Consider the following 25,412-nt stretch of genomic DNA (forward strand, 5'->3'; position numbering starts at 1 on the left):
GCAGAAAGCTCCTGGGAAACTTTGGAGGAGGGTTTCACATCACTGAGGCGATCATGTGTAAGTCGCATCAGTTCACGTACTGAAAAGCTTCTTTTTCACATACAAGAACCGTTCACAGCACTTTCACGTAGACAGGTGGAGTTAGCCATAGTCCGTTTACAGCAGAGGGCCCATTCCTGTGCTTTAGATAAAATGGATCAGCCGCCTCGCCTGAATCCCAGCCTTCATTCAGTGAGTAACAGAGACATCTCCATGTCAACATGTCGGCTCCTCTGTGCACTTTCCAGACAACAACACTAAATATAAAGTTTTATAACATGCATTCACATAAAGGCTCCTTCATTCAACAACAGCAGACGGTAAAATCTGCTCTCTTCAGTCACACAATCTTCAGTTGAGCTTATTAGACACCAAAGATGTACATCTAAGAATAGTGTGGATCTCAAATAAACTAAAACAGAAAAAACAGAAACATCGTTATCATTACCACTTTTGCTCTGAAAGCTGAATACTGAAATGCATTAAATAATTTTAGATGATAAAATTCCATTAAGTTAAATTAAAAGATTTAAATTCTCAGCTAGAGAACAACAGTACAGGAGTGGCGGGCAGGCGGGGGGGGTCACATTTGACCCAGATCTGTTCGGAAACGTTTACCGATTAGGTAACTGTGAACATCCCATACTAAGTCCTTCTGAGTAACTTTTCTTCATGGTGTTCAGTGTCGGTGGGAAACTCTGCAGCTTCTGTTACCAATCCAATAAAACACACGCTGGAAAGAAAAGGGTTGAAGCCGCGTCCCAGCGTGACGGCCTCCCTCTGCAGCCACACAGCCACATTCATCATGTTCCACTGTCATGACACAGCAATGTTTCCTCAGACCAGCTGCCCCCCCGGCCTGTAGCTGGCTGACGTGGAGGTATTCTTCCAGAGTGAACCGGGAGTTACATTACACCACGTGATAAAAGTGTGTTCATGGGTAAATGTGTCTTGTTTATCCAAACGCTGTCAGAGAATACCAAAACCTCATCTCAGGTTCTTCCTGGTGTCTCTCTTCTTTTCACAATGACATTTTCCTCAAACTCTTCAGTCGTGAATATTGTGTGATGTGAAACTTTTCAGCGTTGCTTCCAGTGCAGACGACTTCACGCTGAAAAACGCTCCCTCAGGTCATTATTTTGAGTCGGAGCTCTCAGGTTTCTTGGGCTTCTCAGTGGCGGAGCAGCTCGTACTCTATCTGCTCTCCACTGACGACCACACAGGGATCAGAGGATACACACACAACCCCAGTGGTTGTTGCAGATGAGCACCTTGTCCGTCTCCCAGTTGCATTTCAAACCCGCAGTAGCTCATCACTTGGCGTGGCGACCCTTGGCCGGAGCTCCGGGGCTGAGAGAAGAGGCAGCATGTCTCCCGTGGCTCCTCCAGTGCTGGCGCAGGACAAAGTCGTAGTTGGCACTGGTGCACATGGCGTAGAAGACATTGGCCTTGTCGGGGATCAGGAGCTCTGAGGCAGAAGGAGAGATGAGGTGATGAGGTGTTGAAATTTGTTTCCTCTTAGTCTACTTCTACTTCCCTTACTACATCTCTAAGAATTATTATTAGGCGAGCAATTGTCTGAAATGTCTCCACTTTAACTCTGTTTGGAACGAATGAGAGCATAACTCAAGGCAGGGAGGAGCATTTGTTATTTTCTAGCCGACAGTTTTTACCCTTTCTGAAAGCATCATCATGTCTTGCAGCTGATTTGGATGATAGTATTTTACAGGCACTGTTGGTGAAGAAACGTATCATGGCTTCCTCTACAGTGGATCTCCTGCTGTTTGTGAGTAACACAATAAAAAGAGGCCGAAATGTTCCCTGCTTTCGATTTAAATACTGGCCAATAAATACAGTTTGAAAAAGTTATAAAAACAGTATCATTGGAGAATCCTACTCTAGAGAAAGACGTGTTAGAGTCAATCAGATTGTGAGCAAACCTTTTCCGTTGTTGAGCATCTGGCAGAGGCTGAAGTCGTGGCAGCTGACGTCCTCCATGTTGTGTTTTTCAATCGCTCTCTGGATCACATGAGGAGTGTGGTCCTGACTGGTCAGCTGGAGAGGACACATCACACGGACGGTAAATACCTTTCATTCTGAGCTGAGGTCATTGACATACACAGCACATTCAGAAAGTCTCCAGACCCCCTCAGACTTTACACTTATTATTTATTATGTATATTATATATTCAGTTGTTGTTGAGTTATTCTGAGCGTGCACACACACACACTAACACACACTTCAGACCACCTCACTAACTTCAACAAAGCAGAATAGAAATGAAAGACCAGGTAAATTCTCAAAACTGATTTAAAAAATGTATCCCAGAATCCTTTTCTCAACTATTGAGAGCCTCTTAAATCCGGCTCCAAACAGCCGTGCTCTCATGACCCCAGAATCGAGATTTCCTATAGAATGCAGGTGCTTGAACTGTTCTTGAGTGGACTCAAGCCTGAATACATACCAGACATGCTCAGGCCTTTCTTAACTGTTCAAGAGTGAGGACGATGAAATACAGGGAGGAGCTGGCCCTCACCTTGGTAACATCCATGCTAAGGAGGTTGTGTTTCCTCTGTGTTTGTTTGTTAATAAGATTTCACAAAAACTCAGCCTACTCCCATGAAATTTGAAAAGGCACGAACCTCAAAAGAACATATTATGTTTTGATGCAAATCTCGATCACTGTTTCTTTCATTTTCTTTAACGTTGCGAGACTGTCCTTGGTTTCGAGTGAAGGCCTTTTTATGGGACCGACATATTGCCGGCTCTGTTGGGCCTTGGCAGATGTATGAACTCCACTGAGTGACATTCTAGTGGATTACATCATAATTTACTTATACATCCTCTTTGTATTACTGTATTTTAATGTATATTTAATTGAGGATGTGGAAAGTTTCCAATTTTGTAATAAACCTGTGACAACACCAGTGTTGCTGATTACCCAAGACAGACATTATACAAGAGAAGACATTGATCCGTTCAGTATGTGTGGAGCACTTTGATCTGTAATATTACATTTCACTGCGGGCACTCTCCCTCTCAAAGCTGAGTGAGTGTGTGGAGATTCGAAGTGTTATCTCGAGATCCTGTCCTTCAGACCACATAGTTTGCAGATTGCATCGCAAATGTTATCAGGTTCCTTTTTCGGTATGTGCGTTAAATACAAAATGTTTCCAAATATTTCCAATAACTGGCTCACGAGATAAGATTCCTGTGACACGACTCTTCTCTGCTGCAGCACGGTGCAGAGACATTCTTTTCAGTTATTTTTTGTTGTCGCTTTCAACTTATAATGGATAGCTTGCATTTTACAGACTGGGGGGTTTTAAATCATGAAAATGGACCAAAGGGTGGTGCCAGTAGAAACTTATGTAATCCAATCATTTGCTGGTTACATGACATTTGTTGAATGGATATTTAGCACCATCTACCTGCACTGAATATCATGACATTTTGAATACATTGAGTGACAGTGAAAATAAGAGATATGTGTAAACTGATTATGTTGATACAAGATGAAGGATTCCTTCATAAATCCTGGTTTAAATCACTTTATAGTGTTTGCAAACGTCAGTAAATATTGCTAATCTGTTAAGATTTATTATCTTGGACAAAATGCTATAGAAGAGTTGGTCAATAGTAACCTTGCTTCTAATGCTCTTGGGTGACAGGTCATTAACCAACACAAACCCCTCCCACTTCTGCTTTCTTTTTTGTTTCTTCTGCTTTTTTTTTTCTTTTTTTAAGGAAGTGCCAACAACAGACAGAAAAAACACGATTACAAAACCACCGCCCTCACCAGTATGCTCTTGTAGACGTTTCCATTGCTGACAGACTCCACACTGACCCTGATGATGCACGAGTCAGCGACCTGCTTGTTGTAGACGGGCAGTGAGGCCTGAGACGAGCAGCTGGATGATGACGACGACTCGGGGCTCAGCGCCAGAGAGGAGGAGCTGAGGTCCGGATGAGAGGAGCTGCAGGAGGAGGTGGAGAGGCTCGGAGAGGAGGAGAAGTCCTCGGCTACGTCGAGAAGAGAACCGGACAGAGACTGAGGAGAAAATATGCATATTTTGTTCAAATTTCAAGCCAGTTTTGCAAATGTGTGACCCAACCAACGACCCTGTTGATCACAAACATATGAGAGTGAGAGTGTTGGTGTTTGTACCTTGAGTTTGAGTCTGAGTGGCGAAGGTTGAGGGGCCGAGAGCTCCTCCATGTCTGAACTGCTGGAGCCAGAGGACGACACACTGATCTGATCAGCATGGGTCTTCCTGAGGGAGCTGTCACTGACCGATCGCAACCTGCACACACAATTTATTTCACTGAATAGTAAAAATAAGTATGAAGAACCACAAGTGCTCATCAATAAAGTACATCTATCTGTGTTTAAAAATCCTAAACAATTCCGGCCCACAATTGGCTATAACAATGTGTTTTTTCATACAGACATTATCTACCACTACATTATTTTGAATGAATTGAAAGACATCCAGTTTTGACAGCTTTTATGTAAAGGTGCTCGCTCAGTCTTACGTGGCGAGCTTCTTCGTGATCAGACGACTGCTCCAGGAGTTGGGGGAGTTGGGACACGGGTCAACTGGAGGCTCCAGGTCACGGGACAGCTCATAGCTTCAAAAAGACAACAAAACAGACTCTAAGATATGACACAATAGCGATGATTGTATTTATATCTCATTGCAGGGTCGTCGGTGTGTGTCTCACCTCTCCTGGTCTGTGAGCAGGGTGTGCGCCTGCAGCCAGGCTGTGATACGAGGGTTCACCGGGAGGCTGTAGTGGGAACAGGAAGCCTGAAGCTGTCGGATCTGGGAGATAATCTCAAACTCCTGGAAAAAACAGAAGAAGAAAAGAACATGAAATCAAAGTGGAGCGTGTTGGTAGTCATTCATGCAAGACACCACCAGGAGGCGACACTTACTCGTCTGCGTTTCTCAAAGTTGACGAGTCCACCCTGTGAGAAGGGAAGAACAACCAGTTCAATGTGGCGTCAAGTGTTTTTAAAAAGATCAACTGCAAACAACAGCTTGGTCTGTGGGTGTGATGAGTTCTCACCTCCACTGTGTCAGTCAGTGCTGTGTCCAGCATGGTGAGGACGGTCAGATACGTGCCCAGGTACGGCACAATTCCACTGCTCAGGTTCTGGGAACAATAATCAAACCATGAGTTTACAACTGAAAAAAAAATGGAATAAACATTCTGCTATGTTTGTTTAATTAAATGCATTTGCAAGACGTTGCAGACATGAGGGTAGTGATCTCCTAATTGATCACTCTTGGAGTAAGACTGGAGTAAGGATTAGCAGTACAAAAAGTACAAAATTATACTTTTTCATTATTCAATTTCATTCATCCCCTTAACATCTGCCTGTCTGTTTTTGGACTGAACGCACGCCCGAAGACGTTCAGAAGGCTGCTTATGATAATTAGCTCCACAAGGAGGATTTTATTTTCAGCCCGTACGCATGTTGGTTGGTTTGTATGTTTGTCATTTAGCAATATAACACAAATACTGGAATAATTACCACAAAAAATAGCGGATCAGGTAAGAAGAACCAATTCAATTTGAAAGAGGGGGCACATCAAGGATTTGCTTTTTCACTTTTTTATTAAGCATTATCTAGATTTTTTACACCAGTTTTTTCTACGTTTAAAGAAGTGATGGCTTCCATCGGCATAGTAGTGAGAAGATAATGAGTGAATTTTCATTTTTCGGTGAACTATCCCTTTAAGGGAACTGTTGGGCCATGGCGGGTATGCACTTTACTGAGTGACATATTCTAGTGTCTGATGGTTTGTCTCCTCCCATGAAGACTGACTGATCCATCACCTAAAACACATCATCTGAGGCTAAATGGAATTTGGGTCTCGACAACAAATTTAATTTTTTTTACTTCTAGATTATGAAGTATCAATCAGTTACAAAATATTTTATTAGGCAAAGTGTGCATCACTACTAGCAATGGCCGTAACCCTTGCTAGAGGATATGTCAAGCTGAACCACTGGAATTGAGCCAGATTCTTAGATTTAAGTAAGAAATAACAAATCCATTATATTTAATGGAATAATAAGTCTCTTGAGTCTGAGCAGAAGATGTTACTGCGATCGCCCAATGTAATGATAATAAGATCCAAAAAAAAAACTGATAGAGAAACACAGACTGATTAAAAGGTTTTTAAAAATAATTTTTTAAACAAGGTGAGGATTTGGTTGTAAAACTTTTATACACAGCCCAACCCAGACTGAGTAAACTGGCAAGCTGTGGGAAACAATGCATGCACGTCAACTTTTGTTTAAAGAAGAATACCAACAGTGATACCAGTTCAGATTAAGGGTTGGGCGCTGTGAATTGGCATATATGACAACGAGTGCAATGAATCATTATGATGGCTTGGGGCAAGGGAGGGGTACGTGGGTGAGTAACAGATTTACGAACATCTGACACCAACCCTGTTAGACGAGTGGTTTCCTATTAAAAGAACAGATTGGAAGCGAAGAGGAAACTGGGAGGGAACTGACGTCTATTTAAGTAAAGTAAACCAGCTTGAGAACATGTTACTTTTAGAGAAGCACAAGTGATGACGCAGGCAGACACAAATATACCTCTTCCTTTCAGTTTTTACTGAATGGTGCAGCTGAAACAGTCACTTCACTTTGGTTGTCAAAACCTAAAACTGAGGTACCACAAGGTTATTTTCCAAACCAAAAAGTTATTTTTCTTACCATCTGTTTGGACGTTGGGCAGAGCCGCGGTCTAGAGCCCGTGGTGACGCTGCTATCTGAGGGGCTGTCATCCTGAAGGAAACGGACAACAGTCATATTTGTATTTATAGAACAAAACAACAGAAATTCAGTGTCAGTATTAGAGAGCTTGGTGTGAGATGAAAACAACTCGGACACACTAGATAAATGGTTGCTGCTGGCTGTTGAAGTGTCGGGCAGTGTGACAACTATTGTTCAGAGCCGGTCCACAAGGTTACAGCCTGTTTTGTTATTTATGACCTGAGGGATGTACTGTATCAGACAAAACGTTCTCAATGAAATTAATAACTGCTTATTAATTCGGCTTATGTCCAGTTAGCTTTTTCTATTAGTGTTGGGCACAAAGAATGGCTTTTTGATAACTCTTTAGAGACTGGGCAGCTGATAAGAGTAACAATCACTAAACACACATTCATATCTACTGCTTTTCAGTGCGGACAAAAGGACACAGAGCAGCAAGGGGCCTGAACACCAAACACACATCAAGTCTTATGAGTTAAGGTGACAAAAGCACACACACAAAAAAGATGAGATTAGACCATCAAGGGAAACCAGTTAACTACCAGGCCATTGGTGCATAATACATCCAGCAATCTGGGTTTATTACCTTCACCAAGAGGTTATGTTTTCATTGCCGTTTGTTTGTCTGTTATTTAGCAGGATTACACAAAAACTATTGGACAGATTGTCACAAAACTTTGTGGAAGGATTTGGTATAGGTCAGAGAAGAGCCCATTCAATTTTGGTGCAGATCCGGATCAGGGGGAAAATCAGGGGGAAAATCCAGGATGATATTATGAGTGTGAAATTTGGTTAAGATCCAAATAAAAAGTCCTGATGTGAATTTCAATAAGTTTTCATAAGGAGACTGTTGGGCCCTGGTGGAGGTTTGCATTCTAATTAGTCCTGTTCTAGTTTTTACCTTTTTTGAAAGCATTCTTATTGGCCGACGTGTGTATAACACATTTGACAATACACAGAAGCTGCAACTAACAATTGTTTTAAACTTTCTAGTATTCCTTTTCAATCAACAGATTGTCAATTTAATCCAATTCAACAGATCTGGCCCTTGTTCATTTAACATGCACTTACCTCCACAAGGATCTCTCTGGTGGTCAACACACAGTTTTCATCAGGAAAAGTGTCACACAGGTGATCGAAGGTGGCCGTGCTCTCCCTGAAACCAAAACATGTTCAGTTTGTTACGACAGTTTCCTTCCATATAGAGTCAAAATTCACCTTAAGAAAGGTTTCATGTAAAACTAGAAAGGCACTGAGGGAGCGCACACCTTATCACGCCATTTTAAAGAAAGTAAAAAACAAATTGGAGCCGCCATCTATCCGCATCTGCTCGAAATCTTACAGATTTCATTGGTTCTTCCTCGAGTAATGCTCCACTCCTCCACAAACTTTCATGGGAATTCTTTTTTTTTGATTATCTTGCTAACAATCAAAAAAAGAAAGCTGATGTAAACATGACTTCATTAGCGGATTAAATACAACAAACCTTTTTCTCAAGGATAATAATACAATCCAGCCCTGGTTTGGAGTCAGTTTGTCTCATAAAACAGAGGCTTTTTCATTCTGAGTGAAGTTTTGCACCCATCTTGTGAATGTCCTGCTGTATTCTCACAAGAGACCACTCCTACATCATCCAGAGTCTTTACTAGGGGTTCAGCAACTGACTCAGATATTTGTCCTATTTAAGCTTTCCGGAAAATTTAAGGAGATTAACCAGACTTCAGTGAATGTCTGAAAGCAGCTCCACTGATGACTATATCAAAGGTGATTTAATATAGTTATCCTCTCGGCCAGTTTTCACTAATTTTTTCATTTTGTGCCCTGATCACGGGTTTATGTAAAACAACTATGTTCTCTATGTTCTCAGTAAAACAACCCTGCAGAGTCTTGAAGTGGTTTGCTGACCTGCTGACGGCCGCCCAGGTCTTCTTGAGGCGATACACAGCGTTGGACTGCAGCGCCGACAGGATCGCTCTCAAAGAGGAGAAGTTCTTCAACTCTCTACACTCCTACACAGACAGATAAAAAAGGTTCTGTTATGCTTTAAAAAAAAAAACTACACTCATTTATAGGTCAGTAACTTGAAATTACTTTCCACCCTGACCTGTGCAACAGTGATCCACCTCTCGATGATGCGTGCTCTGTGGGCGGGGCTGGCGTGCCCGCAGCGAGGTGAGCTCGGGGCCGTGGAGGGGTACAGGAAGGGAGAGGAGGAGATGGGCGATGAGATGGGAGAGGAAGTGGGAGGGCTGGGCGAGGACGGACAGAGGAGTGAGGTGATGACACGGTTGGTGATGGCGTTGAACTGGAAGATGGTGGCGCGGACGGTGGGCGCCAGGTTTCGGCTTTCTTTCTTGTCACGCTGGGACCAGACGCAGCCCAGGCAGTGGAAGGGCACCACTCTGACAAACAGATCCTGAGGGAGAGACCATGACAAGGACACACAGTGCGGGTTAGTGACATGCTGTGACGCGGAAAACAGCTTTCAGATGTTTGTAAATGAAACCTACAGCGTCCAGTCGGGTCAGCTGCTCCGATACTTCTGTAACAGGGAAGTCCATAAAGCTGTGTTTGTCCTCCTCCTTAGCGGACATGTCACCTCCGTCCTCCTCGTCCCCCGGATCCTGCTGCAATGATTTACCACCGTGATGTGACGCAGACCGGTTGCAATCTGTCACACACATAAAATCATAAATGAAAATCAAACAGGCTGCTCATGGAAACCTCACAAAACATTGACAAACAGGTAATGATGCATCACATATATCGGAGAGAAAATTGGTGCCAGAGTATTTTTAAGTTTCATTTCACTGAATTATTTCAGCATATTGAGCCATGAAAAGCACATTTCTTTAGTAATATTAACTAGTGCAGTGCCTGTTCTAAATCTTTTTATTAATGCTCTGGAGCCACTTCAGAATTATTCATTGTCATTAGTGAGTCCTCCTCAAATAGTTGTACAATAATCAGGCACTTTTTTGTGAGTGCTGAACGTTTTGCGCAGAGCTGTTTATAGTCGATGGTGCAGAGTGAAGTCAGAAAACATTGAGTTCATCCTACCTTGTTTATCTGCAGTGACGATTTTATGTTCAATGTTTTTTTATCAAATGCCACAATCTTAAGACCCAAGTTCACAACTTTTCAAATTAAAAGCTCCGTAGTTCAGCCACACAGCAACAAAATAAACATTGAAGAAACAAATTGTGAAACAGGAAGTGAATCTGTGAATGTTTTGCCATCACGAAGATCTGCACCTGTAACACGTCAGTCAGTTTGTCTGTGTCTCTAGTCCGATATCAGAAATAAACATAATAAAATTATCAAAATGAACTAGCGGCGATTTTGACCCCTGGTTTGAGCCAGTTGCCGGCAGCTGCTGTTGTTTTTTGGAGGAATGTAGAAGAAGACATGATCAACACTGAAGGCACACAGCCTGCTATAGAAAACCATTTAATTAAACCTTTTTTTATATTTAATGTTTTGAGCTTCTAAATTGTTCCAAACTCCGCACCGCACTTTCTGGGACAATTTACAATACACTCGCAAAGTGAGAAGCCGATTCGATGAACGCTTCTCAAGATGTACATTCCACATACAGACAAAGAAACTTCTGTGAAAAGTTTGTGCATAGACAGCATATGTATAATCATGATTTAAATGGTTGAACTGATAATTTGAATATATCAATGTGTAAATAAAGTGATAATGTTCCTGCAATAATGTTTATCTGAAAACTTTGTTTTATATATGGTATTTGTGCCATGAAAGCAACAAGTCTTACCTTTAATTATATTGTTTTAAAACATGGCAGCATTGAGTCAATTACAGTGAACATCTTGAATATTGAGACACTGAGTTGCGTTAAATGCCAGATGAAGTTTTTTCTCTCCATACTATCTCTTACACATAATACACACATCATGTGTCGACAGTACACACGCACAGCCACCACCATCACCAGCAGGTCATGCACTGTGGTGGCAGGAGATAAACAGACAATACGTAACTGCACCCCCCATCCTCCTATATACCTTGTTCCTGGAGCCTCTTGAGCAGGCTCTCAGCAGTCTGAGCCACACGTCTGAAGCAGAGGCGATGCTTCAAGAGCCCACAAAGCAGCCTGAGGGCCTGGTACTTGGGGGGTTCATGGAAGTCTTCACTGTAGTCCTCCAGCCACAGCCGAATCACTGGGGGTAAGGTACTGAGGGGAGGAAGGGGAGGTTAGTCGATTCTACAGAAAGTATTCAACGGCAAAACTCGATAAACACTATAGGTGCTGGATAGAGGTGCCACAAAAATCGGAAGACCTGAATGTCAACACACCAGTTGATGCTCTGAGGCTTTTACTACACAAAATTATCCAAACTCAATTTGGATTGAAGGCAAAACTTGATGACTCTCACCTGCGAGGGCAGACAGTGTTATCCAGGTTGGCGATTGAGTCGTCTCTGTGTGAAAGGAGAACACAGTTATCAAAGGGCCTCATTCACCAATATCTTCTTAGTGGGTAGGGGTTAGGTCAGGGTTCGTTTTCTTACGCATTCTTATACTGCTTGTTTAATTGTTCGCCCTGTTTTCGTAAGTTAAAAGTGCGTGGATTTTTTGGAATTAGCACAGGGAAACACCCCACCAATGAAAAAAAGGGCAGGAGACTGCATTGGCATGTGCACGTACAGAAATCACAGACACTGAAAACTGACAAATGATTAAACGAAAATCTAAAGATGCTACCAAACCGGACTCGAACCGTGAAAAAATTTATAATTTTTTTGTGTCAGCAGTGGACATTAAATACCAAAAAATAATACATGGAATGTAGGTACACGTTCAGTGAAAGCTGTATCCGGAGAAAGTCGCATATCTGTATAAAAAAATAGTTTGATCTCCGATTTGAAGCCAAGATAAATATTGTCAAACACAGAAGAGAGAGGGGGAAGGGGAAAGAAAAGGAAGGTGCACAAATCAAAAGAACAAATCCCAGATAAGAAAAACATTGGTGAACGTCAGAATCTTCATAAAAACTGCATACGGGTTTAAAATTTTTTTTTTTCTTTCTTGAGAACGGCTGGTGAATGAGGCCCAATGACCTAGGAACTAAATATCAGTGGGGGGACAACACTGAGACATGGTGACAGAAAACATCCTGGAGTGGAAAACATGTCCCTGAACTGACGGTCTATAGAAGTTCATCCTATGGAAATGTCCTGCAACCTGTTAAATCCCACCAGAGACACTGAGGCCTTGTAATAAAGTCTGGAGAGTAAAACAGACAAATGTAACCTACGGATATTTTTAAAAGAATAAATATGCTTTAGAGCTAGAGCTGGGTTAGGGAAAGTCAATACTATCAATAAACATTGCAAAATCATTTTCATATATAGCAATATTAAAAATATTGATTGACATATTGCTTATACATTATGTAGTGAGGAGGTATAACACATAATATATATACCTCCGATTTGTTTGTTTTGCTGTTTATCAAGTGTTTGTCATTATCTTTTCATAAAGAAGAGTTTTCAACCCCAAACTATATCCAGGGGTAAAAATCTTTAATTAATGTGATAATTATTGATGCCGACTGAAATCTAGTATCAGTCCAGAACATGAAGGACAAGTCAAGAAAACAGTAAATTACAAACAGGGAGGTTTAGAACAGTTACTGCACTAGTTAAATCAAAATGTGACAAAAGAACCTGAATTTTAAAGTCCCAGTGTTTGTGCAATGTGCCCAATCGGAGCAGATTATTGAGCATGTTTGGAAGTTATAAGAGAATGACAATCATCAACATTAAAATCAAATAGCACCTATCAAGTTACAGTACAGGTGGTTTAAAAAACTAAATGTTTTTAAGTACAAAATCCTACAAGTCAAAGCAGGAAAAAAACACTTCCCAAGTTATCGTGAGGCTGACCTCACAGGAAACCTGTTGCCACCAGCACCAGAGATATGAGGGCGACTGTTTGACACAATACCACAACTCTACAGAACAGTTTTATTACGGGAAGCAATTCGCAGCACAATAAGCAAAGATGAGCTTTGAAGAACAGACAAAGAACTGAGTTCTGTGGATTGTCTCCCACACAGAGGATTAATGACAGAGGAGTCTTGCTATGTCTAACTCTAACATGTATTCGTTTCAGAAAGGACATTCCTGCAGGTAATTTGTCAATCAAATCCATTCTCGATGCCAGAGATATAAAAAACACTCCGCTGGGCGTGGTGGGCGTAGCCATGGCCATTCAGGAATGGAACAAATCTCCTGGGGGGCTTTGTTGAGCTCATGACAATAACACCTGTCCAACTTGCAGAGCGTCAACAGAGACTCACTTTGAGAACAGCCGAGGCAACGTACAAGAAGGTGTTACATTTCTATCTTTGGAGATTGATGTGTGGCATGTGGCATGCTGTAGAACATGGTTTTGCATACAGTATGCTCTACTTATGTCTGCACCTTAGGTAACACACACCAGAACAGGTATGTCTGCTGCAGAGAACACAGACCGAGAACATGCTGTGATGGAGATCTGGAAAGTACATTCATAGAGGGAACGGTGTGGCTGACTGGGTCAAACAGAAAACTATCAGCCAGGATACTGGGGTTCGACTTCTGTGTTAATTCTTTACATAGTTAACTTTGGTAACGACTCCTGTAACAGTTCCCATAGATATCCCTCATTTGTGCACAAACATTGGCAGATCTGGTTTCAGATATTTCACACCGTTAAAATTGAATGAGCTAGAATCCAGCCTCCAACTACAGTTTCTATCTGACGTTTTCTATGATTCTCGATTAATTCCTCTTTGTGGTGCTGTTTTGTTGTTGTGAATCCTTCTTTTTTCTATGTTCTCGAGACTGATTCAAATAAAGATTAAAAAGACTGATTCTTTTCAACAGTTTCTACTTTTCTTATTTTCAGTTTCACCAAGCCAATTTCCAAAGGCGTTATCAACAGTCGCAGAGCAGAGGAACAACCAGTCAGAGTAACAAAGCATCAGAGACAGACAAATTTGAACACACTACATTGTGAAGTCTCTTGTTCTTCTTTCATAGAAAATATAGGCTCCCAGGCTCAAGTACCGAGTTAGTTTAAATCCGTAGCATTGTAAAAACTATTTTAGCATTATTACTGTTTTATTAACTTTTTTTCTTTGTTAATATTTATCCTAAATCCATATGGTTTAGCCTTCTGTATAGATTTCACTGAGAACAACATTTTAAAGTCAACTGCACTTTTTACTGTCTTACCAAGATTTAGACTAGAAATTTTGAAAACAGTTAGCTGGTTCTGTTTGAAGGTATTACAATCCTCCATAAAACTAAATGTTTTATTACATTTTTACACCTGACGTGTTTATAAGTGGATTTTGTCATGTTATCAAAGAGCCAGGTTTCAATTTCCCTGTTTCCTGTCTTCATGCTAAGCTAAGCTAACATATGTGGCTTATAGAATGAATACGAGTGGCACTGATGTTCTCATGGGACTCTTCTCATCTGAGAAACTGAGCAGATCTGTCCGTTTTCTGAGCAGTTGATTGCTTCCTCTGGTTTTTGTTGCCATACGTCTCAGTTCAACACTTTTCTGTATAGCGCCTCAGTGTGGACGGTTTCTCACCTCTGAAACAGCAGCTCGATGAGGGTGCTGGTGGAGGTGAAGGCCCTGTAGGTGGAGAGGAACACACGGGTGAAGTCGGGCTCCTGGTGGTCACGGTCCAGCAGGTGGGTGACCAGACGCTCCAGGGTGGCGGCCTTCAGCCGGCGCACCTTCACCGTGTGGTACTGGACAAAGCTGAAGGCCGTGGCCAGCTCGGCCATTTCGGAATTGGGCTGGACGGGCTCCCTGCGGAGCGTGATGCCAAACAAGGCCCCGTCCTCCTCCTCCTCCCCCCACTCCTGCACCGGGTCCTGCAGGGGAGAACGCAAGGTCATCAAGATCTGGCAAATCTCACATGCAAATACTTGATATTGCCTTTTCTTTATGATAATGTAGGTCAACTAGACGACTACGTTACACACTTAAGAGCTTGTCACAAAAACATCATGGAAAAACACTAATTCCCTGAACTTTATAGTGGAAACCTATAGCAGCGGTGCATTTTTTCATTCTCCATGTGATCTTAATTTGTGCAGATATGCGAAGGCTAAACTAAGGAGCCTCTGTATGTTTCAAACTTCCCTGTACTTAATAACTACAACTATATCTTTCTTAACAGCCGCAACATTATCTACTTCACTGAATTACTGCGACAATCTCACATATCTGCAGCAAATACCTCATGACAAATGCAATAAGCCTCAAAATGAGCAATTTCATTAAAAAAGGGTCAAACCCAGCATCAATTAACCTCATTCTTCAGCTTCTGCTTGTGACCCAGTTCCTGACGTAGACATGACACCCGGACCCATGAGTTGGCAAAGAGTCATTCACTTCCTTATGTGTTCATATGAACAAACAGGGGGAGGATTTATTGAACCCTGACCCAGTTTTTTTTCTTAATTCAGTTCTATCTTCGTACTTGTTACAGACAACAGCAGCCATACATTTTCCCTCTATGTGTGAGTGTCTTTGTTAGATATTTCTCTGCCTCTGGAAAAAGTGAACGATAAGGGCAACTACAAATTAAATGGTGTGAAAGAAATTGCATCACGATTATACTGGCAGAATTTATCATATTCTCATTGTATTGTTAAAATCTGCTGAAAAGGTTCATATTGTAAATTAAATTATATATTTATTCGAAATTAAATAATGTCATATCAAACTTGCAACGTTAAAGCTGGCAAGTCAATTTAATATTTAAAGCACATTTCATACACAGAGGTCGATTTAACCTATTACATTGCTAAAGAAGTAATTTCAGCACATCATGATAATGCTGAAGACAGCAAATAAAAAGTCGGTGTTTTCCAAAATTCATGTTCCCCTGACAACTGACACCGAATTAGACTGAGTCAAGATTTGTGTTCAACCATTTCCTGAACTTCAGACAAACACAGGCAATGGTGTCACATAGTTACACTGGAAAATCCAACTGGTTTAACCAGAAGTGTTTTCAAAACCATTGTTGATGATGGGGAGTATCAACCGAATCACCGCAGTATTTTTAGATCATTAAAAAGATTGAAATGGTAAATCTAACCATCAGGACGTGTATCACAGTTTAAAATGTAACCATTTCATTCTTTTGGAAAATTATAATGTCACAATATTTATTAGTGCTTCAGCTCCACAACAGCAACTGCCATCACTTAGCAAACAACACGACAGCAGCCCAGTGATGTGTGTGTGTTTGAGCTGCCTTCGGTGAGGATAGGTTTGGGCTCATAAGGTTAGGGGGAAACATAAATGTACGTGGAAAACACAGATACAACACTGAAGCCCGATGCAGCTATTTACAGTGAGTCAATATAATTTCGGCCAAATCTGAGCCATTGTTGTTACAAGCTGGTCTGACAGCTAGACACCAGCAGGCACATCTGGTTGGTTGACCAGCTACAGAGACATGCCAGGTTGTTGGTTTCATACATGTAACATTTACACACTATTACACACCAGGCCAGAATTTGGCTATAAGCTATAACTGCTATAAAACAGAAAAACTACGTCCACAGATAAAGTTTGTTGGCAGAACTTTTTCATTTGTCATAACACGTCTCTGTAGATGATTTATGTAACAACTTACATTTTGTACACAACTATAACTAAAATGTTCTTTCATTAAGAAATGTTTGTCAAATTCGTCCGTTAATGGACCACACACCCTTGCCATTTTCATAAGATAATCTTTAGTATTTCATATCTTACGTTCATGGCAAATATTGATAATTTTTCACTTTTAGCAGCAAAGAATGGAAAAAACAAATACCTACATAAGAAAGTCTCTTTCATATTCATACCACTTATGATGATGAGCACTTGTATTCAGTTATGATTAAGAACTGCGAGATAGATTCATACTGAAACACCATGTGACAAGTTCAAGGACGATACAAACAAGACACAAGAGAATAATTGCAAATCCTGCATGACATGTAACTGAAGAGGACAATGTTTTAATCTAAAAAATATATCAATATCATAATTATTATTATTAACAACAAGTTACGGTTAAAGAGAGAGATTAAAAAGAGCAAATTATATTAGAAATAAGTAACATTTACATGTCTTGACTGGTGTGTCTTTTTTTTTTGTACATCTAATTCATATCAGTAGGCTGATACAAATATTTTTATAAAAAACAACAATTTTAAATTAAATTCTAAGCATCATGGGGGAGGATTAATTGTAGTACTGTACGAGCCGAATGCCGGTAGTTTTAATCAAGGTGAGCCAAATAATAATAATAATATATGGGCAGTGTCAGTGAACGTCCCAGGAGCCAGGCTGAGAAACACGAGTTGTTGTCAAAATGGAACATGCTGCTGGTCATAATAATATCTGCCATTCACCCCACATCCAGCAAGTAGTCACAGCCCAGGAATGAGTCTCTATAGGAAACAATGCGTCCACACAGAAAAGTGCTATCTGTCCCAGAAGCAGCAAACAAAAGAAGCAGCCAGTGTGTGAGAACACCTGATATCACATGACAGAAACTCCAGTCTAACACCAGTGGGCTCGACAGCACGACAGCCTGGAGCATCTCAGACCAGCACTATGACCATGACCATGAACTCACGACCAGTCAGACAACTAGGTCCACGTGTGGCTGACAACTCAACCTTGAACACGAACGAAAAAGACTTGGTGATGCCCCCGGGTCTCTGGTGGAGGACAGCCCACCGCCTGAAGGAGAACCTGGAGGAACCTACCATAGATAAGTGCCATCTCCCCATGTCTCTCAAGCGCGGGGTGAATCCCTGTGAGCCGCAGCTGGATGAGGCGGACAGATGTGTGGGGGGGGCGGCGGTCAGGAGGTCGGCTCCGTCCTCACACACTCTGCTACACACTCCCTCATCCCTCTCTCTCACTTCATGAAGCTGCAGCGGAGCAGCGACTGAGACCAGACGAGTCAGAGAGAGAGGAGGGAGCGGTATGCGGCGGGGGCGGGGCCAGCCAGGCAGGTGTGGGCGGGGTTAGTCGTGTGAGCCAATGAGAATTAGAGGATACGAACAATTAAGAAAATGAACAAACACGAGGATATAACTGACAAATAATTAGTATTGTCACCGCTGATACAATGGATACTCTATTACTCAACTGTGACATTGATTTAATTTTATTTATTTGTTTATTCGACAGGGACAATGCTCATTAAAGGGATAGTTCACCCCAAAAATGAAAATCCCCTCATTATCTACTTAGCACTATGCCGATGGAGGGGTGGGTGAAGTTTTTTAGTCCACACAAATGGTAAATGGTAAATGGTTTTGTATTTATATAGCGCTTTTCTAGTCTTGATGACCACTCAGAGCGCTTTACAGTACAGTTTTACATTCATCCATTCACACACACATTCATACAGTGCATCTATTTGCAGCACTTTGTTGTTCTATGAGGGCCAAATCAGGGTTCAGCATTTTGACCAAGGACACTTTGGCATGCAGGTGGGGAAGACTGGGGATCGAACTACCGACCTTCAGGTTGGAGGACGACCACTCTACCCCTCAGCCACAGCCGCAACACTTTTAAAGTTCCAGGGGTAAACAGCGTTACAGCCAAATCCAATACAATTCAAGTGAATGGCAACCACTTCTTCAAAAGTAAAAAACAACAGAAAAAACACACAACATGCCTCCATGCTGCTCCTGTGCTGTGATCCAAGTGTCCAGGAACCCTGACATTCAGTGTCGACGTGAAACAGCATAATTTACATCAAGTTTTCAGCCTAAATGTCCTGATCTCTTCCTCTGGAGCAGTGCATTTGAATGTTGGGGCTCGCGGACAATCTGAAGACACCACAGGAGCCGTGTGGAGGCATTTTCTGTTTTTTTCTGTTAAGTGAATATGTAATCCCCCAGCAACTTTAATTGTATTGGATTTGGCGATATACAATTAAAGCTCCAAGCTACACGGAGCTTCAAGCTGTGGAATTAGCAACACAGTCGGGGAACCGCTGCGCTAAGAAACGATAACATCAGCATCTTGACCTGCTGGGTGTCACTTTATTTAGTTCTGTTAGTTGCCATGGTTCAGTGTGTGGGAGGCGAGCCGACAGAGGTAAACAGACACACGTGGACTTCTTCTTCCCATAAATGGGGTAGGCTTCTCTGAGCTCGTCTTCCGTTGCGCCACCTATGGGTTTGGCGGTGAATTGTTTTCAACGTACAGTCGTCGGAGAAGTAAAAATCAAAAAGACTCTCCGCTCTCCGTGCAACCCTCTCCGAGAAACGGATACGTAGAAGCATAATGGAGCCTATAGTTTGTTAGTAAACAGGATTGCACAAAATATACTGGACGGACTTCCATGAAACTTGGTGGAGGATCTGGTATAGATGAAGAAACAACCTATTCAATTTGGAGTTTGGGGGGGGGGTCGATCCAGGAATTTTTTCACTGTCTTTAACATTGTGAGTTAAGGCGTTTTTCAAAATTTTGGGGAATCTCTCAAGAAACAATACAAAGATCTTAAGGAAAAAATCTGGCATGTGTAGAGTGCTGATATCTCTGACCAGGTGAAATTTGGTCTGGATCCATATAATGTGTATATACAATGTGGTGATGAAGAGGCAGTGGTATGCACTCTCTAAAAGTGATTCTAGTTGTAAAAACAGTATCTTTCCTCATGATAGAAAAACATGGCAGAGACAATATAGACTTTAATGAGATGAACTTAGAAATTACCTAATTTTCTCAGATCCTCTCTCTGAACAGGCTCCACATTCTAACAGGTGATGCATATTTTCAGCTCTATAAAAGCACCAGCGATACTTTTACAGGAAGAGATCAAATGTAACATACTTTGGTAGTAGTTTGGTGAGAAGACTTATACAACTGGAAGCTGACTTAAAGCCAACATTCACATGCGAGGTGTTGCAGCGCCTCTGCCTTGAACAAAAATCCAGTCGGGACGGTTTTGGTCCTTGTGGGCGTTTGTGCCTGCTCACACCACATACCTCACGAAACAGGTCTGCTGCCTGCTCGGAAATAAGTCACCTCAACTTTGTGACTCCAAGAAAAGCAGAAATCTGGGAAAACGATTCAAATCCAGAGCACATTTCCCTCAAAGACTCAAATTGTAAATGATGAGAGGCTAAATATTATAGAAACACTGACAAGCAGAACAGATGGGACGTGATAGCTCCAAGAGAAGAATGAGCTTTTTGTTTCTCTAATGAGTTTCTGTCTCTCTCCGAACTGAACATCCACTCTCACTCTCCCACGTATGCCCGTACCACCCAGTCTCTCGGAGGGGGAACAAAAGAGCGGAGAGACGGCGCTATGCAGCAGAGCCGACCTCAATTACTACTGATTAGACACATGAATGGGTGATGTGGTGGCAGGCAGGGCACAAACACGAGCATGACTAAACCCCCTGGATTAGTCATTTAAGAGGATGTCTATACATGATGGCTGGAGTGATTTCCCTAAAATATCAAATGGCCAAAAAGGCTTTTTGAATCATGGAAATACAGTAAACGCTGCAAACTTCCTAGAGAGTCTGTTCAGATTCCTCCTTGGATTCGTTTAACAGTCGCTATTATCGGTGACCCCTCAAGTGGGAAAAGGTCCAGCTGAGTGGGAGCGATAATGGAAGTTCCCACGAAACAGAAGATATGACGCGGCCGTTCTGCCACAGATACAGATCGAGTGATACTGATACATCAGCAGTGGAATCAGCCTTGTGACTCATAATTGCTAGAGAACGTGGTTAACCTCATCTCTGAAGAGTTAATCTAAGAGGTAGTGTAACAAAGAGTATGCCAACACACATACATGTTTCTTGTTTTGGTTTGTCAGTAAACCAATAAGTCAGGTGAGCAGGAAACTCATCAAACACTCTTCTTGAAACTCAATTATTCTTCTCAGTCAATTATTAAGGTCACATGTGAGACACCTTGTGCAGATCTGCACCGAGCCTCTTTACCACGGCTCAAAAAACCCACTGACCCTCACTCACACCCGGCTTTTGTCGGCAGTGTGAATGGATTCAATCAGCATTCACTCCCGGATCTAATGACTCTGCAGTTGACAAGGGTTTTTGTCGGCTCCAGCTCAGCTCGACAGTGGAAACATTTCACACGGGTGAAAGCGCTAAATTGGCAAGCCAGCAAGGTGAGAGCGCCGCTAAATTGTCGGTGCATTCGTGACATCAAACACGTCGCACTGGTGCAAAGAAATCCAGAAAGGAATATTGTCTACTGGCAATAGGAAAAGAGTCAATCTCCTTTTTACTGGGTTAACATGCTTGGGCATGGGATGTGAAAAAATAGGAATCAAAAGGAGATCAAATAGAACAGGTTTAATGTGTTCAGAGGTAAGGTAAGAAATAGTTCAGAGGTATTTGAATAGATTTAGGTAGGAATTTGTTTCCCAGAGTCAGATGTTTTTTTAGATAGACCTACTACTAGTACCTCTTTTACGACAAAATTAGCTAATATTCGTGTGTTTTTTTTACACTCAACAATAACTCACCTCATACTGTGCATCAGTGTCTATCAACTGGAAGCTCCTCAGCCACACACCAGGCTCAGAGTCCATGTGCACGTCCACACAGGGATTGGTCCTGAGCGACAGCAGCTTCCTCATCCTGCCCATCCGGCCCACTTTGCTGCGGAGGCTGCGGGGCTCCCCTCCATCACCGCCTCCGAACACCGGAAGAGTGATCCTCATCTCCCCGGCTCTGTGTCACACCACGGGCCCACGCGCTTCGTCAGATCTCTCCCACACCTGCTGCCTCATCTGTGCCAGAGAGGAGGGCGTGAGTACAGTTTCCTCATACCATCATTTTACTGTAATCCTCTCTTTACTGCAAACAGCTCCGTACTCAAAATCTCCTGTTTCCAGTCATGTGAAGTCCATGAGACAAAAAGAACAAATCTAAAAACAGGGTCAGTGGTCGTTCAATAAGAACGTCTCATGATCACATTTACCATTGTAGCACAGAAATCAGGTTAATGCCTCAGACCAACTCAATTCATTAACGGCAGCAGCAGCAGCGACCCACAATGAGTTAAGTGACTTTAATTCACTGACCCTTCATAAAGAAAAGGTCAATTTAAATTTAACCACAGAGAAACCATACAACCAGCATAGGAAACAAAACAAAAAACTGTACAGAAAATAATTGTGCATGACCAAATCTGTCTTCATGAATTGACAACAGAGTAACATTAATAATTAGGTGAATCTTTAACTGGCATCTTAATTCCGTTAATGAAAACATAAAAAATATTATGAGAGATCACTTTCTGGTCGATGTTCTCCGTAAACATTTTTTTTTTTATTATATATAATATATTTTCCATATTATCCAATTTGCTATACGAAGCACATACGTCTCATTACTTCTTTTAAATCAATCCTGAGAAAAATAAGATAAGACAACCCTTTGTTAATGTGGATCATTCTTATATCACAGCAGCCCAGCAAGTTAAATACAGGTAAAAATATATATTATACAACTATTCAAACTATACTTTGTATGATATCAGAAAGCACATAGAACAGTCACTTAACTGCAATGGATCCTCAGTTGAAGCAGCATGTTGATGAATCCTGATGAAGAGCATGCACGGTCAGAGCTGTATTCCTCCACAACACGATATCGTTATTGATGCAGAGACTAATGTGAAACTGCAGGATCGAGTCTGAGGCTTTTCACACTGAGAGAGAACTGCCTCTGCTCTGTGTTTGTGGGTGGATGATGATGAGGATGATGAAGATGATGATGCTCCTCTGTGGGCATGTCTGTTAACGCAGCGCAGGGAAGTGTGCGCGCGTTCATGCATGTGTGTTGGAATGTTGACTAGATGCAACCTGAGAAAGATCTTTATCTCAGCTCTGTTGTATTGAACAGCCCATGGTTCCAGGTGGCTGCCCCCCCCCCCCCCCTCCTCCTCATTGAACTAACCTGCTGCTTCATTCTCTAACTAACACATGTGGACGCTCTGATCCGGATTGAAAACATGGAGAGTCATCCAGGATCATCCCTGTCCCTGACTCTGATGTGAATGTCAGTGACTTGTTAATATTCAGTTTGTTGGTTGTGAGCTGATGTGTCTCACCTGTGTTTTGTGTTGGAATGAACAGCTCCTGACCAGCTGATCGCAGGACGCCATGCTGGCTGGACGGTATGAACTCACACAGATCACACAGACATGTTGGATCGACTCACTGTTGGCAGCAGAGGAGAAACACGCTGTCACGCTGCTGGCTCCCATTCAAACTCAGCACCAAGGAAGCGCAGCTCCGCCCCCTCTCTCTGATTGGTCGAGGGAATAAAACACCAATTACGCGTTTGTTTACCTCTTCAATGCATATGCAGCATACAGACTGATCTGCTCTTTGTGCATGTAGGTCAGACAGGGTCTCCCATTGTGGAGGCTCTTTAATTAACAAAGAAACACCTCTGCAGTGCCCCAACAAAGTCCCCTTGTGAAACCACAAAGAATGAATTCAATGGATCTGGATTTTTTTTTTGTCAGATCTACACGAAATTACACACACTCATATCAGTCCCCTTAACATGTATGATTGTTTTTCATCAAAAGACCATTCCTTGATCTGCACCAACATTAAATTTGGTTCTTCCCTCAACAAGTTTTCCTGCTAATGCGTCCAGTAGTTTTTGAACAAAATTGCTTTTCGAATAAACAAACCAACAAACTTACGGGCAGAGGTGGAAACATAACCTCCTTGTGGATAGTGATGTTAATTTATTTAATATTTTATGCAGATGAAAGTATTTTGTACTGTGCTGCGGATACTTCACATACTGTGTTAAATCCCTTCAACACTGCTTCTCTGATTTACAAGTTGCACTTAATAACCATAAGCTTTAGTTCTCAGAGCAGACCTTACTAAACTCATGTGCTTCACTGGAGCCAGACATGTTGATTATAACAATCTGATCATCTCTAACACGTGTAGAACATTGAAACAGTTAACTGTAAGATAACTTTTTAATATCACCTTTCTAAACATGTGACTACCTTAAAAAGGAAAATCAGCTCCTCATACAGAGACAAAACATGCTTCCCTCTGACATTTTACATGTGCTTCAGCTACAACCCTCCTCTATCTTTCAATCAATTTTGAGATTCATTGCTGGTGATAATACAACAGTTATCATTGTGAGTTGTATACCCCCTGACATCACCTCACTGCTGTCTTTTAATGTGGCCTCTATTCAAACACGCTCAAATTGCTCAACTGTTCTTACTCAGTGAATCTAGTTTTTCTTATCATGCACCTGCAACATGGAACAACACAGAACAATCTAAAGCTCAACTGTACAATCATTGTCACCATTTTTCCGTGGCTCCTCTGAACCTTTGAAGACTGTTTTGGTTGCGGCCTATTGAGTTTCTGGACTTTTACCTTGGTTTCCTTGTGTTTAGTTTTTGTCCCTGAGCTCTCCTTTTCCAGTTTTATTTTGAAATTATGCTTGTTGTGTGTCTGCTGTTTGATTTCTGCCCTTCGCCTTATTTTCCCGTCTGCACCTATTACTAATGTGTTTGTGTTCAATCACCCCTGCTTCCTTCTATTTAAATCTCTGTGCTTCCCTTTGTCTTTGCCAGTCTGGTTCATCTTGTTACTCTCGTTCCATGGTGTTTGTGCCAGTGCTTCTGGTCCTCCACATGTTTCTTCAGGTACTGATTTATTTACATAATGGCCTATAATATAAGTATAAAAAAGGAAAAGAAGTACAAAGATAAACAATTATTCAGGAGACAAATACAATGAAATCGACATTGGACTTTTGATTTATGCTATGAACATATGTTTGGACTTTGCTTTTGTATTTGTGTGTTTATGGATTTGTTTTCTTTTTAATTCGCACGCCTCCTCATTGTGTCTCTGCCTCAGTTTTGTTGCCTTTGTGTTCAGCGTATGTTATGTTATGTGTGTTATTGTACTTTTTATGTTAAAGACCAAGATTTTGAGCCTGATCCTGTCTCTGCATTTGTGTAGTCCTTTGTCTCAAACAGGAAATATATCTGTGGCTACAAAGCAGAGCAGATGCTGTGATAGGATGGGTTTAAAATGCACATGGCAAAGACGGTTCAATAATTCAGGCATATACACAAACAGACATAAAAAGAGAAATACAGATGAGTGTGATAAATACAGTTAAGTTAGCCCATAGAAGTAAAGAATTGAGACAAAAGGGAAAACAGTTTTACATTTCATACACATTTATCTGTTTATGGAAGATGAGGGGAAAAGAAATAAGAAATTAACTAAATAAAAATAGACACAGAACCATGGGACAAAATCAGGCTGAATTTAAATCACAATCAAAATAGTAGAATTTTAACTTTGATGTTTGTTGGTGGGCAAAGACCTGACTGGTAATGGAAGACTGGTTCAGAGCTTAGGGGTCAGTATCAGAGTGTATGTGTATATAGACATTGTTTATTTAAGTATACATGGGAAATAATAAAGTAGTCAATGGTTAACCACTGAT

At 41.5% G+C, this 25,412-nt stretch overlaps 1 protein-coding gene across 1 annotated transcript; it reads right to left on the reverse strand.

The window, feature by feature from the left end:
- Positions 1-1,308: 1,308 nt before the first annotated feature.
- On the reverse strand, positions 1,309-21,613 carry rgl3a (ral guanine nucleotide dissociation stimulator-like 3a). The gene is made up of 17 exons (XM_061093820.1): positions 21,416-21,613; positions 14,459-14,748; positions 11,245-11,289; positions 10,873-11,042; positions 9,352-9,512; positions 8,946-9,257; positions 8,747-8,850; positions 7,913-7,997; positions 6,782-6,853; positions 5,114-5,200; positions 4,980-5,012; positions 4,766-4,887; positions 4,577-4,672; positions 4,209-4,344; positions 3,840-4,091; positions 1,980-2,094; positions 1,309-1,507 (listed from the first exon to the last, which is right to left on the reverse strand). The coding sequence occupies exons 1-17, from the start codon at positions 21,611-21,613 to the stop codon at positions 1,353-1,355; spliced, it is 2,433 nt and encodes an 810-aa protein (XP_060949803.1). The 3' UTR covers positions 1,309-1,352.
- Between the last annotated feature and the right edge of the window lie 3,799 nt (positions 21,614-25,412).

The sequence above is a fragment of the Limanda limanda genome, chromosome 2 (assembly GCF_963576545.1).
Source record: "Limanda limanda chromosome 2, fLimLim1.1, whole genome shotgun sequence".
Classification (NCBI taxonomy): Eukaryota; Metazoa; Chordata; class Actinopteri; order Pleuronectiformes; family Pleuronectidae; genus Limanda; species Limanda limanda.

What these genes read in the sequence shown, in the direction of transcription:
- rgl3a (XM_061093820.1), bottom strand. Translation starts at nt 21,613, where the DNA reads ATGAGGATCACTCTTCCGGTGTTCGGAGGCGGTGATGGAGGGGAGCCC. An exon ending in AACACTGTCTGCCCTCGCAG is followed by an intron (nt 11,043 to 11,244) that starts GTGAGAGTCATC and finishes TCCTCCCCTCAG; the next exon opens with TACCTTACCCCCAGTGATTC. An exon ending in GCCCAACGTCCAAACAGATG is followed by an intron (nt 5,201 to 6,781) that starts GTAAGAAAAATA and finishes TATTGTTCCCAG; the next exon opens with AACCTGAGCAGTGGAATTGT.